The sequence below is a fragment of the Aristolochia californica genome, unplaced genomic scaffold (assembly GCF_029961685.1).
Source record: "Aristolochia californica isolate CCGP_79_NKW_82.1479 unplaced genomic scaffold, dmAriCali1.0.hap1 SCAF_10, whole genome shotgun sequence".
NCBI lineage: Eukaryota > Viridiplantae > Streptophyta > Magnoliopsida > Piperales > Aristolochiaceae > Aristolochia > Aristolochia californica.
In genome coordinates, this window is record NW_027181771.1 from 33031721 (window position 1) to 33050452 (window position 18732).

The 18732-nt window shown below is 36.9% G+C and overlaps 3 protein-coding genes across 4 annotated transcripts; 2 read left to right on the plus strand and 1 right to left on the minus strand.

Moving 5' to 3' along the window:
- Positions 1-9: 9 nt before the first annotated feature.
- On the minus strand, positions 10-3894 carry LOC137942525 (probable anion transporter 4, chloroplastic). Of its 2 annotated transcripts, none has more exons than XM_068788215.1 (8): positions 3414-3894; positions 2602-2828; positions 2135-2507; positions 2007-2051; positions 1757-1903; positions 453-590; positions 326-359; positions 10-207 (listed from the first exon to the last, which is right to left on the minus strand). In XM_068788215.1, exons 1-8 carry the CDS (start codon positions 3852-3854, stop codon positions 11-13), a joined length of 1602 nt encoding a protein of 533 aa, XP_068644316.1. In that variant the 5' UTR covers positions 3855-3894; the 3' UTR covers position 10. The 2 variants fall into 2 exon arrangements, with proteins under 2 accessions (XP_068644316.1, XP_068644317.1); XM_068788216.1 differs by having other exon boundaries at positions 2602-2791; positions 3414-3502.
- Positions 3895-4488: 594 nt separating this feature from the next.
- On the plus strand, positions 4489-15222 carry LOC137943125 (uncharacterized). Its single transcript, XM_068788818.1, is given in 20 exon segments — positions 4489-4552; positions 4748-4969; positions 5661-5769; positions 6613-6635; positions 6638-6989; positions 7062-7117; positions 8519-8729; positions 8819-8874; positions 9265-9541; positions 9914-10077; positions 10445-10587; positions 10689-10790; positions 11600-11741; positions 11820-12068; positions 12274-12552; positions 12771-12925; positions 13020-13129; positions 13397-13527; positions 14108-14320; positions 14584-15222. Coding segments are annotated over 20 exon segments (3504 nt in total). The 5' UTR covers positions 4489-4513; the 3' UTR covers positions 15055-15222.
- A 791-nt stretch (positions 15223-16013) lies between these two features.
- Positions 16014-18636, plus strand: LOC137942644 (uncharacterized). Its single transcript, XM_068788368.1, has 3 exons — positions 16014-16314; positions 17952-18092; positions 18219-18636. The coding sequence occupies exons 1-3, from the start codon at positions 16102-16104 to the stop codon at positions 18360-18362; spliced, it is 498 nt and encodes a 165-aa protein (XP_068644469.1). The 5' UTR covers positions 16014-16101; the 3' UTR covers positions 18363-18636.
- Positions 18637-18732: the final 96 nt, after the last annotated feature.

The following is an 18732-nucleotide window of genomic DNA, read 5'->3' on the forward strand; positions in this document are numbered from 1 at the left end:
CACAATAGATTTATGATGGTAATGGATGTGTTCTATCGAAGTAAACTCGCTCTCCTGTAGCAACCATGTCCCAGAACAGGGCACTCACAAAATACAGACAAGATGTGAGGATGATGAAACCGCGGAAAGAACCCATTTTCTCCACAAAAAAACCTGCGCCAATGGTTCCCACAATCGCAGCCAATGTCCCAGCAGTATTTGCTATCCCTGTTATCCAGACAAATTAATCAGCTTAATAGCTTTGTTTCTCATAAAATTGTATTCAAAGCAAGTCCGAGTTTGAGCATCATTGATCGGTTCAAAGAGACTAGTAAACATAACTTACCATGAATAACACCGGCATATTCAGGGGCATACTCCTAATGAATGCAGACAAGAACAACTTTGGAGTTAAAAAAACCTACAAAGGTCAGTTTGAAAAACAAAAACTTCATGTTCAAACACTTGCACACCTGAAAATTTACAAGGAATCCACAGTGGCTGAAAGACTTCAAAGCAACAGCTGCTGTAAGCCAAGCAGATGCAACTGACGGGCTTTTTGCCGCATTTAGTCCTAAAAGAGCAATCCCAGGACCTATAAATCCGATAGACTGCATAGAATACATGCATTGAATAATAAGTACTCACAAATCCTATAGTCTGGATAGAATACATGCCTGAACAATAAAATACTCGAAAATTATTCAAACCAACAAAACAAAACAAAACAAAACTCATGCCCATAATGACACATTCCAAGCTTCACACATCCAGCAAAGATGTCTCAATTGCAAGAAAATCCTTGACCTTGAGCATGCTTCCAAGTCTAAGCTTATAAAATCACCTTGGAAAAATAGAACATATGTCCCATCCCAAGTATTTGAGCCTTTCACAAGTCTATTTATGAATGGACATCCCATAATAGTTTAAAAGTATATTTTGTATTCTACAAAAAGTGAGGAAGAGGGAGGTACTATTTATGAATCGCATCTCGTACTAGTATAAGTCTCTTCGTCTTATATTCTACACGTGATCAGGAAGCACCTCTATCATCCACATTAGCCCCCCTATTTGTTCTCTCTCATCATTCTTTCTGCCTTCCATATTAGTAAATTGTCTTTATGGTAAGGATGCGAATGAAGAAACAAGAGGCATAGATGGCTTATTATTTGCTAATGACTTAAGAGAAAAATATATTCCATAATAGGTTCAATGCTCAGACATTTTAGCTAAACAACAGCTTCTGCTGTATACTGTTAAACCCATTAATCTTAAGATTCGTTTTGTTGATTACTTGGAAAAGAACATGGCCTCTAATGTAGTTTTTATGGGTGCTTATTTGGTCAATGATTGACAAGACAGGTATCAAAATCAAGCCAGACTTTCACAAAGATGTTGCTGAGTACTAGAATAATGTATCAAGAACTGAGACTGATTGTTTAAGAGTTTTAATTGAAAGAAGCCACTAAGATCCACTTTGATCAATGGGAAAATAAGGTCAGCTTATAGACACCTGTTGCCTGCAAACAGATTTTCTCTTTTTGTTTTCATCTTCTGAAATTATACATAACATTATTTAAACTATATGTATATAAGAAACACATAGTCTCAGCACAAATTGAATTAACATTTTTATAAGACAGCAAAGTTCAGAGCGCAAACTGGTTGTGAGCAAATGTAAATGTTTTTTCTTGAAAATGAGGAAAAGTAGATGTGATTAACATACTTTCATGAGTTTACCAGAAATTCAAGATCAGAAGCCTCATAGTAAACTTACCTGCATGAGTTTGCGAGTATATGTTATGCTTAAACCACTCTGTATTAACAAATCAGAGCATGCACCTGCAATATATCCTACAACTGCCATTGTTGCCCACGGAATAGCACTAAACCATGCTGCCTGTCTGAGGTCAACATGATAAATCTGTTCAAGCCAATTAACAAGCTTAAGATACACATTTGAAAGACCATCCAAAGATATATACATTAGCATCAGAAATGAAAGTAGAAAGGCGCTCAAGCTTTACCATGTTGAAGTAAATGGGCATCCATGAAAGAACGACAAAGTAACCCTGCATTTGAATTAAAATGAGAAACAGGTTGAGTCATTAGAAATGATGTACACTCGAGAAAAGGAGAAGCAGATAAGACTTACCCAGCTGTGCATAGCATTTGCAGACATTAACGCCCAAGTAGGTAACTTAGAAAGCAGAAGTCTGAAAGGTGGCAGTTTTCTGGTCTTCCCAGAGCTTTTTCTTGGAGTAGGCCTTAAAAGTTTCTCCTTCTCATGTAATATATAATCCAACTCATCTTTAGATATTTGAGGATGAAGTTGAGGTGCTCTATATATTGCAAAGAGCCATACAAGAACCCAGAGGAAACCAGAGAGTCCAAATATAACAAATGGGCCAAATATTCCAGCTTGTGACATGATTATAGGAGAGAGTGTCAGTCCAATTGCACTTCCGAGCTGAAACCCAGCCATTGCTATTCCTACTGCTCTGGATCGTTCTGTTTGAGGAAACCATCTATAAGAAAAACCCGTTTAAACATCTAGAAAGTCAATATTATAAATCTAGCAAAGCTATATAAACCTTGAAGCAGAAAATATTTGAACAATACCTTGAAATCATGTTATTCATGCAAGGAAGTGCCACTCCTTCCGCAATGCCTACAAGAACTCTCATTCCTAGTAGAGTCCACAAAGAGGTTTCGGCAGCCCAAGGCGTAAGATAAGTACCAACTGACCAAAGCGCTACACCCCATGCCATGACCAGCTTGCCCCCATAAATATCTACAAGCGCCCCTCCAACTATGGGAGACACCAAATATCCCCAGAGGAAAGATGACTGCGATTAGTAATTTCCAGTAAATCAGGACAAACAGCAACAATGCGCATTGCAGCATCTAATTGCCGTGATAACGGAGAAGAGAGTTCCCAGCATAAGAAAACTGCTCTAAATCCAAACAAACTTGTACATCTCCCTTATGAATTGAAAGGCAGTCCGACGAAAAATCTCTGTGGTAAACTTATATTACAGTAACTGGAAATTATAATTCAAATAATACCATAAAGTCACCCAAGATTATCAATTTTGAATAAGGAATAAGCATTGCCATGGCCAAGAACATATCGGAATTGATTCAGGGAAACAGTGTACATGTCTTATCTTCAATACACTCACGAGCCCCTCAAATCCCACTCACTAGCAAGTCGCTTTTAGGTACTCCAAGTCGCCAACATGTACTATTCCTAAACCCAAAAACTTCCATTCTTGGGAAGAACAAACGAAGGGGAAATGACGCACCAACGAGTACTTTACACACAAAAAAAAAAAAAAAAAAAGCTTAACAAAGCAGCATAAGACAGCAATTCGGAAGCAGACTGCTACAGGGTTAGTCGAATTCCATACTAGTGAAAATTTTATGTTTACCTGAACAACACCAGAAAATGACTTGCTCCACCCGTGAGCAGCAGATAACGGAACAATCGCAACAGACATCACTACCCTATCTGCAGTACACAAGGCCAGCGCAAGAGCAAGCATCGAAACCACCTTTACCCTCTCCGAAGTGATAAACTCCAGGAAGTTATGCGCCTGAGAGGACGACTCATTCTCGAAAGATTGAGCATCTTTAGACACCTTGGCTGGGGAGACAACAAAACGGAAGAGTACTTCATGAGCGCCGCTTCCAAAGTGACTCCGATGATAATACCAGGAACGAAATTTCTCAGAGCTTTTCCGGATTGAAGTCTGTGAGAAAACAGTAGCAGAAGTTCTAATTGCGGAAGAATAATTTCTTTTGCCATAGTTTTCGAAGCATGAAGCGGGAGAAGCAGGTATTGCTCGATCGAGAGGGAGACGAAAATTCATTTCGGAGCGAAGCGGAAGCGAGCCAACGCAGGAGCTCGCCTTGGACAAGAGTGACGATACGAGCTGAGTCAAAGAAATCTAAAGCTACTTATCTTAAAGAAATAAGCAAAATGTTCGATAAAATTACTTACTGCCATCCATTCGTTACTCAGTAAGGGTACTTTGGTGATTTATAAAAAAGATGAGAAATAAAGATGCGTGCCATTTAAGCGTTATGCTACTACGGTTGTTGGAACGAAAGTGAAGTTCCCACGAGGGTACAAAAAATATATATATTTATAATATTAAACTAAAATAGATAATATTAACAATATATTATATATACTAATTTAATCATAATTTTACAATATAAATTAAAGCGACAAGAAAGGTCAATTAAATAATTTTGTAATAAAAAATTTCCTGGGGTCCGCTATTTTAGGAGCTGAGTCAGCTGACCACTTCACCAATGAAAGCGTACCGCTGTACCTTTCCATCGACGCCGTTCTCCTGTATCGGGCTCGTCCAATTACGCTATTCAAACCCTTCCGCGGGAACGTGAAATCCGCCATTAACATCTCCGTTTCAAAATTTCTGCAAGGTTTCCCCATTCCTCTCTCTTCTTGTCATTCTTTCATGTTGAGGCTTTAAGCGGAGCGAAACCACTAATCGAAGCGAAAATGAAGCCTAAAGCTAAAAAATCAGATTCAGCTCCAAAGGTGCGTGCGCACTTGTTGAGGAACACACTTTTCTTGTCTCTTCGCGAAAAAATAAAAGTTTAAGAATTCTATTAGCTTGTTTTTCGTGACTGCATTAAATGTGATAAGGGCAGTTTTTTCTGCAGTTAGTTTTGCTCTGTGCTCACGAGTTCATTAGTACATTAATACTTTATTTTTTATTTTTTTATCGTGAAGCTCATTTTAGAGAAAATCATTGGCCTGACGACAAAAAATGCAAGCGGGTTGGGTTCCAACATCTACACAGGGAATTGCGTTTATGTGGCTGGTTGTGTTGCCGTGGTCTACGATCTTGATTCCAACGCTCAGTCGTACCTTATGGTGTCTTCTCGACCTCCTAAACCCTTGAGCTGTGTGGCCATCTCACGACGAGGTGCAACCTGCATTGCTGCAGGAGAGGTGATGATAGTCTCGTTTGTTAGGCTACTGAGTTTCGATTGTTATCAAAATTTGAGTTATTTTCACTGTCTCACTCATGAAGCTAAGTGAGGCGATTGTTTCTGTCTTGTTTGCTTGCTTCTTTACTTGGTTGACCTAAAGATATGACCTACCGAGTTTATTTAATGTAGAGATTTGGATGGATTACAAACTTGGTCACTGTCGAATTGTTTTGGACTAAGTGAGGCTCTCATTCAAGATGCCAGCAATGAATTGTTTGACGAATATGTTCTTAATGCGCTTTCCGGCCTTGAGTAATCGAGTACAGCATTTGAGAATTGTGATTCTTGCACTCTTAGTCTGCTCGAGGAAGCAAAAGACCAAATTATTGACTGTTAGTGATTCATTGACCATTTCCTTAAAGAGCTATCTAGATTTCCACTAGGAGGTTTGCTTTTAAGTGAGACAAATGTTCCAACAGCGTAGATAGTCCATTTAAGAAATATAATGACACGGACATTGGATGTTTACTTTACATGTATCCATCTTATCAATATTACGAGATTGCTATCTGGCCATTATACTGTTGTCTGTCATTCATTTGTAAAATAAAGCTGGAACTTAAAAAATGTTCTGCAGTGAAAATATTTTTTTGTTATGAACTTGATTATTTGAACTAAATATTGCCAAAACGTTCAATATGTTTTTGCAGTCAGGAACTCAACCAGCAGTGCTAGTTTGGGATTATCCAACTCAAACTCTTTTGGCTGAATTGAAGGGTCATCGATTTGGGATTGCATGCATAGATTTTTCTCCTGATGGTTGGTCAATAATTGATTCTGTATGTTTGTGTTAAATTTGTTTATATGCTCATTGTGCTTCTGGAAATAAAAAATTACACCTGGTATTTCATTATTTCGTAGATATTTGGTAACTGGGTATCATGATGACCAATTCATGAGGGCTCCATGATTTCTGAACCAGTGTCATTTGCACAGATGATTGCCATGGATGGATCAGTTTTCAAATTGTTAAAGTTAGGTCCAGGTTAATCCTAAAAAGAGTAAGCTGAAGTTAAGATGTTTTTTTTTCCCAGCTAACAACCGCATGATTTCTTTTAAACATAATCTATGTGGAGTCCCACTAACCTCACATCCAGGCTTAACTACAAGGCAATGGGCTTGTGGTGTGAATATTACAAATGTGATACAAGATAAACGGGGCACGAACTAAGCCGAATAGAACAATGTCCTATTTTGGTACTACGACAAAGTTGGGTACAAGTTCATCCCAAAATGACTAGCTCAAATTCAGGAGATTGTTTTCCCAATTAAAACCTGTGAGATTTTTCTTGACAATAAACTATATGAGATTATTCTCACTAATGCAAATATTTCAACTTTTACCTCAATATCATGTAGTAAACTTGTGTGAAACCAGAGCCTTTTTTAAAAAAAATTTGAGCACTATGGAACCACATGGTTTGTTAAAACAGTATCTCTACCTTGGTCCATCTTTGGTTGTATCTTCAGTTCTATCTATTTTCTGTGGGATGCCATCGTTGTAGAGTAAAGCTGTTGGGCTCTTCCTGTTATTAATCCTACCGAGGGGAGCATACTAGACTCTTTCACTCTTTGACATTTGATCTATTGGTATATTCTCAGGAAAACACCTGGTTTCTGTTGGATATCCTCATGATGGTACCTATGCCTGTGGGATTGGGTGAGTCGAAGAATGGTTACAAAGCTTAAAGTGAGCGTATCTTGGTCTGCCATTTCATCTGTTACATTTTCATCAGATGGTACCTACTTACTAACTGCTGGAAGAAAGCACCTGAAATATTGGGCCCTTGGATCTTCGACAAGGACTCGTGTGAATGCTGGCACAGGTTTACTGACAACTGAAGGAAAGCCTCCTAACCTTGGTAGTAGAAAAGGAGACTCATTCGTATCTGTTGCTTTTGCTGCCTCATCAGCCTCTAACCCCGAGTGGAGTGATCGGACCACTGATAATTGTTCTATATATGCATTGACAGATGGAGGTAGGCTATAGCACTTTCAATGCTTTGTCTATAACTCTTTGAAGGTCTAACATCATGCTTTTCAACACACAGGTATTTTATGTGTTCTTAATTCTGGGTTTTCATTGAGAAGATGCGTGGATCTGAAGGTACTTTATGAATTTCAAATCTCTGATTTGCTAATAATAGTCTGTATCTTCTGTCCAAAGAAAAAATGCTTTTGGAAGAGTAAATAAGGGGGGAAGCTCCATTCTTAGTGCTTCAATTGTAAAGTTTAGCAGTGGTGCTTGCACTTGAGGCAGATTTCACTTCAATAGATTGGGAGTAAAATTCTCATTACTTAGACAAGTATTGTTTTTTTATCTTCATCCTTAACTGCAAGTCTGTAATGAATTATTAGTTAAAATCGTTTGGTTTGTTGGAGTTATAAAAAAATTGAAAAAGGTATAGAAATGAGGGTTATAGACTCTGAGGCAAGACTCTGCTAAAGGCTGTAGATAAAGACTGTACATCCTCTGAGGCTAATAGCTGTGCCCTAGCAGCATCAAACTCTAGCCCCAAGCCATCCGAAATTTTGCAATATGCACCTGTCCATGCAGTTTTGTAGATTCCCTCTCATTAACAGTAAAAGGATGGAAAATGCTTATTTCCTGTTGTATACCAACAAGTTCACTGTAATATTCTGTAAGGGTTCTCTAATCTTTCTTGAGGCTAAGCAGTTTATATAGCTCATAAACTTGTGACAAATTACTCTCCTGAACATAAATAGATTCGAAGGATATCCACATCTCCTTAGCAGCCCTATGTTAGCAATTTCAGGATGATGCAGGTATAGGATCCAATATTGGGGTGCACATAGTGCAAAGAGGATAGATTTCAACTGAGTAAACTTTTATGAGGCAGTAATCAGTTTCAAACTTACTCAAACAATAGTAGAAACCATTAACCCTAGAAGTTCAGATTTTTACCAAGCAGTCAAGACAAATTTTGAAGAATCCCCTTTCTAGGAAGTCGCACGCTTCAATGGAGGGAACTAAAGAAGAACGAAGACCTCCAACAAAGATCTACTGCTTTGATGCCATGAAAAAGTATATAATTGAGGGTTATAGAGAGAGAAATTGAGAAGGAGGAGAAGGAGAAGGAGAGTTTTGGAATGCATGACCCCCAATCTCTTTTATTATATGAGTTGAAGTCAATTTACAAAAATACCCTTATACACTTAAAATCACTTAAAACTCTTATATCTTGCACTATATATTACTCAAATTACATGAAAATAAAACCAGAGACATATCTGAACATGTAGAATAAGATGATGTAACCTCTACATGTCACAGAAAATGTAAAAAGATGAAACTACCCTTCAGTAGATTTTTGTAACAAAAATGAAAAGCATATTTTGGCCAAGGTTGCTGAAAGCCCTTTCTTTGGTGGTCCTAGGTAGTCTTGGGCTTCTCCACCTGTATGATACGCGTCTTTTTGTTCAAGGGGTGTTCTGTCTCTCTCACTGATGTTGATGTTTTCACTATGGCACACCATTGAATTTTCAGGTTGACAAAGGCTTTGCTCTTTCCGTGTCCAGTAAGGTTGTCGCTTGTTGCTGCAGTAGTGGAATTGTTCAAGTCGTTGGCATTGATACTCTTAAAGTAACAGGAAGTTTGCAATATTCTGAATTGGTAACAAATAATTCCTTCAGGCAAAACACTTCTATTACAATCCCGGATGCAATTGCTTGTCAATTTTCAACCTCTGAGAGACTAGGTGAGGATGTTTATATCTGAGCCCCTGCATTATGGTTGCTTCTTTGTTCTTTGAACTCATTTAAATTACCAAATGTACATATTTTGCAGTTGTAGTGTATGGAGATCACAGTCTCTACATATGGGATATATCAGATACACCAAAGGTGAAGCTTAAACATGAATTTTCAACAAATTAGATTAATTTTTTATTCTTAAATTTTTTGAAAATAATTTTCTGCTTTATTCTTTTTTCTGTTCTTCCTTTTTTTTTTATTCAATTTTCTAATAATATCCATCCAAAACCTGTGGAGGTTTTCCCGGACATTCCCAATTTTTCTTGAAGTATCAGTGGGAGGTTGGGCTGGTCCAAATCAATCCATTTAGGGTTCTCTAATTCAATTATCCAGACATCCCTATGATCAGTAGTTTTTGGATGGGATCATGCTATTTCTGCCTATTTATTACAACTTCCATTATGTTTTGTTTACTTTCCATGTCTTAAGTTTTTGAATCTGAAATCCACTGAATTGATTGAATCTATGGTGCACTTTTAGGTTGTTCAATCTTGTTTAGTCATTGCCCATAGTGATTGCATATGGGATATTACAAATCTTCCTTGCAAATATATGCATGACCCAGCTCTTCTATGTGCGGCTAGAGGGTCTTGTGCAGAAGTTTCTTTTGCAACCTGTTCTGAAGATGGCACTATTAGGGTATGGGACTTTGAGCTGCAATCAGACGCAAAGAAAGATAACTCTAAATCAGAAGCATCTTTGGGCAATCCATCAGATATTTTGTCAAATGCTGAGCAAAATGTGCAATTACAGTTAGGTAATGCAAAATCTTTTTGAGCAACACAAGTGACAATGATCTGTACATGTTTGCAAAAATCTTTTTAGAGCATCACAAGTCACAGCTATCTGTCAATATTTGATACTCCTGTCTTCGATTAGTTTTCTTCTTAAGTGGATTTACCAGGCAGCTGACTTTGGTCTATTTTAAGATCTACATTTGCCATTTGATAATAGATCTTACCAACAAGTAATAAACTTGATAATAGATCTAACCAGTAATATTTTTCTGTTTTTTTCTAGAAATTCAGTCACTATTTTGAAACTTTTATCAAGTTTTCTTCTGTTTGGGATTTCACAGTTTCCTTCATTATTATTAAAAAAAATTTAATGCTTAATTGCTTCTCTGCAGTGAGCAGTGCAGTCTTTGATGCAGAGGTTGTTGAGTCCAGTTTAGAAACTCAAAGTATCCGTGCACTGGCAGCTAGTTTAGAAGGGAAGTATTTGGCTGCTGGAGACTGCCAAGGAAACGTCCATGTATATAATCTAAATACCCACAAGTATACGTGCTTTCAGGTAATATGTATGTTTAACTTTGATCTTTGTTGCAGAAGTCTTAGGATGATTATATGTATTTCTAGGGTCTCTTACGGATATGGTGGAGAACATTTTACAGTCAACATTTTTTTTACAAATTTTATTAGTGTGATGTACTTGACAACACACAAGAATGTCGAGGAGAATTGCTTAATGCAGCCCAAGAGCTACAGTGTTATTATCTGCATCTAATTTTAAAATTTTGTGAGACTTCATCTGATTAAGTGGAGACATTTCTCCATGTCCTATTTTTCTAAGATTATTTACATGAATAGAGCCTTTCAGGTTCTTGATTTTATTGTTTTTAATGTTTCATCCTTTTAAATGATTTCATTGCCCCTGACAGGAGGCTCATGCTTCAGAGGTCCTCTCATTAAGTTTCAGTTTGAAGAGCCAGAAAATTGATGTGGCTACTCAGGAACTGAAAAATCTATATTTTCTGGCTTCAGGAGGAAGAGACCATATAATCCATGTTTATGATATCAAAAGGTTGGACCATGTAATCTGTTCATTTTACCTAGTATGAAATTTGAAGTTTGAATGCGTTTCTTATCTCTTTCTCTACTGTTCAATTTTATTTTGCTTTGCAGGGATTGTAGTCCCATTGGAAGTTTTGAGGATCATTCCGGGGCTGTGACATCAGTGGAATTTACAAATAATGGTTGTAAAGTTCTCAGTTGCAGTGTTGATAGGTGAGCTATTTAAGAATGTTCAACTTTTTATCTATTATTTATTTATTTGATAAAACACACCCCACAAGGTAGTTATTAACTCTTACACTTCCATCAATATTATTGGTTATTTCTGCTCTTCAGAACAGGTAGTTCTTTACAAATACTGGATGATGAGTTTAAGGTGATTTTAGGATCACATTCACTTGAGCTAATAGAACTCGATGAGGTAGTCTTGCAGCCACATTTGTTGTAACCAAAAAAATAGTTGTGACAAGTGAGCGGACACCAACAAACCCACCATTCTAAAGGTGCCATGAGGGGTACACCTCTGAAAAAAATTCACTCAATGGGTTCATTTGGGATTCACCTCTGAAATCAGGCAGTTGGTCTTCTTAGTTTTTTAATAAACCTAACTTGACTGTAAGTCATCTGAGGATCACCTTATTGTAAAATTGAAAAGTAAGAAGTAGAGGAGAAAAGAGAAGAAAAGATAGAAGTGAAGAAGTTGAGAAGGCTGTGTTGAATAAAGCAGCAACATCTGGAAAATGACCCTAAAATCACTTATATACTCACGTAAGAAAAAGTACAAAATAACATATATGCCCATCTAAACCCTTGTATCTCCCTAATTACATATCAGAATAAAACAAACATTTAATCATATAATTCTAGCATAAAGTAAACTAACTGTTATCCTATGACGGATATATAACCATAGTAAATGAACAAAATACCTTTTTATAGATATTTAAAACTTATGATCCCTGTGTTTGTGAGGTTTGCATACATTTTTACAGCAAAATATAATAATATATGAATAAAAACAGGTCTGTTCTATTGCGTGATGTGGAAATGACAAATGATCAGCTTAAGATTTTGTGTCACCATTCTCATCAAATTCTGTCACATGGTGCAATTTATGACATGGCCATAGAACCTATATCCCAGACTGCTGTGACTGTTGGGCAGGTAATTTCCAACCACCAGGAATTAGTACCTGTTTTGCTTTTGTGCATTATCCTAATATTTAGTTTTGTATATTTCTAGGATAAGAAGGTAAATTTCTTTGACATCAGCACTGGGAAGTTCATCAAAGCGTTTAAACAGGATCCAGATTGTGGGGAGCCCATAAAGGTTTCTATAGATCCAAGTGGTAGCTATTTAGTGTGCTCCTACTCTAACAAGTCCTTGGGAATCTATGACATTAACACAGGAGAGTTGATCACTCAATGGATGGGGCATGCTGAAGTTATTACTGGTGTCATTTTCCTGCCAAATTGCAAGCACATAATTTCTGTATGTTCTTTGGGGCAAATAATTTTCTCAATTGATTGAGCAAAATGTTGTGAAACAGTTCTCTTCTACTCTTGCCATATTACTGTAGAAAAAACTATAGTAAACCATTGATCATGTCTGTAGTGCAAGATTATGTGTGTTGAAGAGGTTACATCTTGTGCAGTCTTATATTTTCCTATTCCTTTTGATTGTCTTATGTGCTCAGGTAGGTGGTGACAGCTGCATTTTCATATGGAAGATGCCTCCTCTCTTGACGTCAAAAATGATGCAAAGAGCTGTGGAACGAGCAGTTTCTCTCACACCAAGCTCAAGTGAGACAGTGGTAATGTCTGAAGAAGCCAATAACCAAGAAATGCTTGTAAATGAGAAGGCCAGTGGAGAGACTCCATTCAAATTCAGTGTCTCAAAGCTTCCAAAGTGGGCCCAAAACAGACTAAATAGTGAAGTGATTGTTAATGGAGAAGATGACACCGTGTTGCCTGAGGTAACTTTTGGTATATCATTGTGTCTCTATACTCTTAACAAATGCATTTAAAGTTTTCATGTAGGTGTGTGTGACTTTTGCTTTCTTTTAGTATACTCTTACTAATATATTCTTCTCTTCTAAAGTATTTCAATTAGTATGGGAAAATTTGGCAAAAGTGCAGAGAATTTTGATTCTGATCAGCTTCACTGCTAAATTGGTTTACACTTCATTTTCAGGATACTGATGATACTTCTGTTTCCACGAGTCCAAGTGAGTATGATACCCCGTCTTACCTCAAGTGGAAAAGCACTGATGTTTGTCAAAGCAACACCGCAAACAGTTCAGTGTCAGACGCTGGTGAGGTATCTCATATGGATGACGAGATCCCAAGGTGATAATAATTCTGCATCTGTATGTTATGCAGTTACTGTATGGTATTGCAGACTCCAACTCATTGTTTCTCTTGCTTGCATGAACTCTAATAGACATGATATCGAAAGGCGTTGGAACACCATTTACAACGTCAACCTTGATCTATTCGACTCCCCTGATGTGAGAGATATGAAGGACTTATCAGTTGCAGCACCTACTTTCTGTAAGTCTAAGATCTGATTTTTACTGAAACATCATATGAAAGTTATTGTATGCAACCTTCTGTAGAAACCATCCATTTAAAAGCACTTGAGTGGGAGATTGAAAATTGGATAAATAGCCAAGGCATATTTCTGTTGGTGAAATAGATTGTATTTAACTTTATTTCTTATAATAAAAACCTTCTCTCATTTACAATTATTAAGCAAATTGGTTTGAAATATTAGGACACAGAGACTGATTACACTATTTTTGCAATTATATTCTGTAGTAGAAGCGCCTCCAGACCAGCCGTTACATGGTGATCATAATTGTAAAAGCATGGAAAGTGGACGAAATGATCAATACCAGGGTGAAGATCTCTTTAGCCAGCATTTCTGCAATCTGTCAACAATACAAAAGGTGGGTCTACCATTATATGCTTCATTAACTTTGACAGCAAAGTTGCACTTATTACTCATCTGAAGATCTCTTGATCTGTATATCTAAAGCATTAGAGCTATCATCCTAAAAAGTTGTGCTTAACTTCAATTTCAAGTGGTGTTCATTGTTTTTTATGAGTATCATTTATTGGTAGCTAAGGCCAGAAAGGAGAGTTCACAGCTTCAGTGGCTTGTGTGGAGTGGTTGAAACACATCTGATATATCCTGAAGCATATTTTAGTGGCCTACTGGACACTTCAAATAGTATCTTGTGCACACTTCTTGAAGAAGTATGCATAACATGCAAGAGATGCAAGCATACCTTCCACTTGGTTCTGATGCTTACCTGATCTACCCATCCATCAAATGTTGGCTCAGTGAAGTTGCTGAATCTGGTTTAACAGGTTCTACTTGTTGACTCGTTGGTTCAAATGATCTTGTATATCTGGTATATCCTTAAATGATGTCTGAAGAGTGTAGGTGCAGTTGCATACTGACTTTCTTTTCTTCTGTCATTACCCTTCTTCAGTTCACTGTGACTAGTAAATTTTCGTCTTCAGGTTCGGAGTTCATCCAAAAAAAGAAGTTTCTCTGGACACTTTGTCATGCGCCCTGACTGCCTTGTGGGCTCCAGGAGACTTTCTGAAATGAAAATTGCTAAATCAGGTAGTGAGTCCTTCTATTGCCCTGATGAAAATGCCTCTAACAGTTCACCAGGAGATCTGTCAACACTCTTTGCAAAAGAGTCAGAACTTTCTGACATCTGTGATGAGGTATGTTGGTAATTCATTCAGAAATCTCAGATAAATAATGCAAAGACCAGCAATATAATAGTTTTGGTCATGATGGTTCTGACTTCAAGCATTTTGAGCTCGTTTTCACAAATCATGATTCATGTCATTTGGTTGACATGTTTAATTTGAGAGCAATAAGGGCATCAGATTCAGTGGGAAGCCACAACTGATGCTGTTTATTGACCAGCTTTGTCGAAAATTCAAGCTTCACGTAACTAAAATATGTGTGCTGTTGCCTCCAGCAGGGTGATAAAAACTTCAATAGAAGCTTGTTAATTCCCACTGCCCCTCCCGTTCAGAGTGATTTGGCTGTTGCAGATGAAAGCATCGTTAAAGAGGGAGATGAAAGTCATGGTATTCTTGAAGAAATCAATGTGCAAGAGAAAATAGATGAATGTAAGGCAGCATTACTGAGTTTGGATGCTGCTGCAGAGAAGACATTACAATTGTTCACGGAATTAGAAATCCTGAAGGGTGTGGGAGAGGGATCAAGCTCAGCTGGGACTGGATTATCCGATTTAGCTTCAAATACTGTTCCTGTGATAGTGACCAGAATCCATAAATTAAGTGATCTCTTGCATCCAAGAAAGACAAATTCAAGGTGCATAACGATTGCTGATACTCCTGGTTTTCAATCATTGGTTGAGAGCTCTGCAAAGAGTCCGAGTCAAGAGATTCTTGATCCACTTGGGAGGACTTCTTCACACAATTAACATCTTTAATTTTCTTTCCCTAGCAGGTTTATAGCTTCTATCTTTTATTCAATTACCTTGTATGTGAAGGTGAATTCTTGTCATCAGAATTCAACAAGGGCAGCATTCTTTTAAATCCCCATTACCTCTTTTCTATTAGAAAAAATTCCCTTTGCTAGGACATGAAGGATGGAGATCAGTTGTCTATAAACAGAATTGAGATTGTGGACACAAAAAAGTTAATATTTTTTCCTCACCCAGGAAGAGAAAGGTTGGGTGGGTAACAGTTAAAAGAGATAGGAAGCGATTACCGATTTAAGGACATTTATTTTCATAAAATTATTCATTCAAGTAATTGCAATATATAGGATTTTATATTTTTTATAGGCAAAAAATTATTATATTTGGAAGAGGGAGTTTGCAAATAATTTCCCACTAGTCTTTTTCTCAATAGGGATGGGAAGTTGAAGAGGTGGGAACTATCCTTTTAAATAAATAAAAATATTTTAATAAATTAATTAAGTATATTTTACAGTTTTAACTCATATTTAAGATTATTTAATTATATATACAAATTTTACCTAAATGAAATTACTATATTTAAATGCAATTTTATGAAGCCTATTAATATCAATTTTTAGGAAAATTATTCTATTTATAAGAATATTATTTATTTTATTCTATTTATAGTAATACATCATATATTTTAATCATTAAAAAATAATAAAATCTAAAAATTTCAAATAAATATGAGTTGTAATTTTAAATAAACATAAAAATAAATTAAAACAACAATAAATTAGAATTAAAATGATTTAAATTAAATTAAAAATTAAGTACACTAAAGGTTATATGGACTTGAGTTGTATTTAATAGTCCTTTATTGCATTTTCTTATTTTATTTTCACTTTGTATTTGTTGCTTTTCTCCATCTTACACTGACCCAGTCAACGCCGACACTGCCAAAGGAAGTCACGAAACCTTTTGCTCCCGTTGAGGTAAGATCGAGTGGGGCTGCTTCTAATTGTTTTCAGAATTATAGAAGCAGAGAAGCTTAAGAGGTTGCCGATGGAGGTGGTGGAAAAGGGGAAGGCGAGGGTGGAAGCGGCTTTAGCTTTGACCAAGGAAGACTCGAAGAGGGTGTCAGAATTCACAATTGTGCCTCACCGATTCGCCGAAAATCAGAGTTTCTACGAAGCTTTTAGTCTAGGCGGCCTTCTGATTAACCAAATCCAACCTGGTTTTCTCGTATGCACTTTCAGAGTCCCTTCACGGCTCATGGTAATATTTTTCTTCCTCTTCATTTATCAAATGGAAATTAGCGGCAAGATTTTAAATTTGAAGGAGAATTCTTCGTGTTTCTTAATTGAAATTCTTGGCTTACCACTTTATCTTCTGTTGTGGAAATGCGAAGTAATGCCTGTAAGAGACCCTTTTACTTTTTTAATATGAGAGATGATTATGGATTTTTTTGAATCTAACTCTTTACATGGTAACTATGTTCGAAGCATTTAACACAATATCCAAGCTATGGAGGCTTGTCTTTTTTGAATGAAGACACTTATATATGATGTCTGAGCTTTAATTGTTTGCTTCCCTTTATCAGATGCCAAATTTGAATCTGAGGAAATTGTCTTCTGGTAATTTAATATGTTCATTTGTCAAGCTAAGTCGCTGAATTCCCATTATATGGAATCTCCATAACTCCTTTTCCTGTCTAGGCTTTAGCCTCTACATTCTAATCAACTTTGGAGGCTGGAGAATGATTGAGTGCTTATTACTGTCGCCCAATGGTTGTTTGAGTGGGTTGCTTTTGTAGCGCCATGGAATTCTTTTGCTCAATGCACATTATGGCGGAAGACATCTCCTTTTGAGGTAGATAGAGTCATCCTCAGGATGAAATAGCACTGTGGTTTTAATTTTCTTAACTTTGTGCCCGATGGGTTGTTTGGGGAATGATCACCTAGTTTATTCAAAGAGAGAGGAATACAACATACCACGCAGGGCCCTCCTCCACAACAAGGTCTTGGAGGGAAGAACCCCGTTTAGCTTGAAAGCCCGCTAAGTGATTGGCAGATCTGGGAGTATGGATCCATATAGAAGGAATGATAACCTAGTTTTTTTTTTTTTTTTTATAAAGATGTATTTATATTAACAAAAGAAAAAATTACAAAGGAGGAGGGAGCAGATCCCTAACAACAAATGAATGATCACCTAGTTGATACTTATCTATGTGTATTTTTATATTCAACTCAAATTTCTGATTTGCCACATCTTTCGCCAGTTCTGTAGACGATCAAAAGAGAAATTGTAGTACTTTATGTCATAAAAAACTCTACACTGTTTATACCTAGTCCTTAGCTGCATGCTTCTTATAGCTAAATCGCAATATTTTTAATATCTAAAGAAATCCATCAGTTTCTTCTGATAAGGGGAAAGTGGCAAATGCACAGAAGTGTTGACACATTTAAGTACAGTTGGTAATTGGTGCATTTGGAATCAGAACTTATGATAAGTGACAAAATAGTTGATCTTAATGGGACTCAACCATATGACAAGTGATATGTGATTAATATCTTTCCTCGTATGTAAAAAAAATAGACGTTTGATATGAACTTGACCTTTAAGATTTGCTAACTGTAACTCACTGCAATCCTCCTTTTATGTTTCTAAAAGAATCTGAACTGTTGGACTTGAAAATAATAAGGATTGAAATTTTTTCCTTTTAGCTGGTTTATGAGTTGTGCTCCTGCAGCTCTTGGTACAACCTTATTTGAAAAAAAAGAATCTTTGCATGCTGTGGCACGTATATCATCATCTCCTTCACCAGATTCTTTTATCCTCCTTTATCTGAGGGAGTTTCCATAATCTTATAATCCATTTTATCTTGGAAGTTGTGATTTCAAAGTATTGTACAGGATGCAAATGGAAACTTTTCTAATGGTGCCATAGCCAACCTAGTTGATGAAATAGGGTCAGCTGCACTGGTTTCTGAAGGTCTGCCTACAAAAGTTTCAGTTGACATGTCAATTTCATACTTGTCTGCTGCCAAGATGGATGTAAGAATCTCCAAATTCTGCATTCTGTTCTTATGTTCTGATAAAAATTCTGCATCCTCCACTTGCTCAAGTTTTAATTTCTCTTTTGACCTATTACTTGTAATTTGTGTTCGATAATGGTGGCAGGACGAATTGGAGATCGTCTCAAAGACTTTGGGACACAAGGGTGGCTACTCAGGGACTAGTGTTCTAGTGAGAAACAAAGTAACTGGGGAGCTTATTGCAGAAGGTCGGCATTCATTGTTTGGTAAGCTGACCAGCAAAATATGATCCTTGTTAGATATACACAAGGGTGGTTTACTCAGGGACTGGTGTTCTAAAGCGAAACAAAGCAAAAGCAACTGGGGAGCTTATTGCAGAAGGCCGGCATTCATTCTGATCCTCCATAGATATACTAACCTTAAACATTTTCTAGTTACCTGTTAAATGTCCAAAGCAGTCAACTGGATTTGTTCATCCTTAGCTTAGTGCTTGAAAGTCTGTAAATCACTCTTCTCGTCCCATACTGCTCTCATGGAGGATGTGAAATGTGGTCTGTTTTCTTCGTCTGCTCTCATCTAAGCCTTAGTCCTTTTAGCCACTATCCCACTGTAGAATTGTAAGTAATTACCACATATAAAATAATTAATTATAACAAATC

What these genes read in the sequence shown, in the direction of transcription:
- LOC137942644 (XM_068788368.1), top strand. Translation starts at nt 16,102, where the DNA reads ATGGAGGTGGTGGAAAAGGGGAAGGCGAGGGTGGAAGCGGCTTTAGCT. An exon ending in GAGTCCCTTCACGGCTCATG is followed by an intron (nt 16,315 to 17,951) that starts GTAATATTTTTC and finishes AGTATTGTACAG; the next exon opens with GATGCAAATGGAAACTTTTC. An exon ending in TGTCTGCTGCCAAGATGGAT is followed by an intron (nt 18,093 to 18,218) that starts GTAAGAATCTCC and finishes TAATGGTGGCAG; the next exon opens with GACGAATTGGAGATCGTCTC.
- LOC137942525 (XM_068788215.1), bottom strand. Translation starts at nt 3,854, where the DNA reads ATGAATTTTCGTCTCCCTCTCGATCGAGCAATACCTGCTTCTCCCGCT. An exon ending in TGCCCATTTACTTCAACATG is followed by an intron (nt 1,904 to 2,006) that starts GTAAAGCTTGAG and finishes TGGCTTGAACAG; the next exon opens with ATTTATCATGTTGACCTCAG. An exon ending in ATACTCGCAAACTCATGCAG is followed by an intron (nt 591 to 1,756) that starts GTAAGTTTACTA and finishes TATTCTATGCAG; the next exon opens with TCTATCGGATTTATAGGTCC.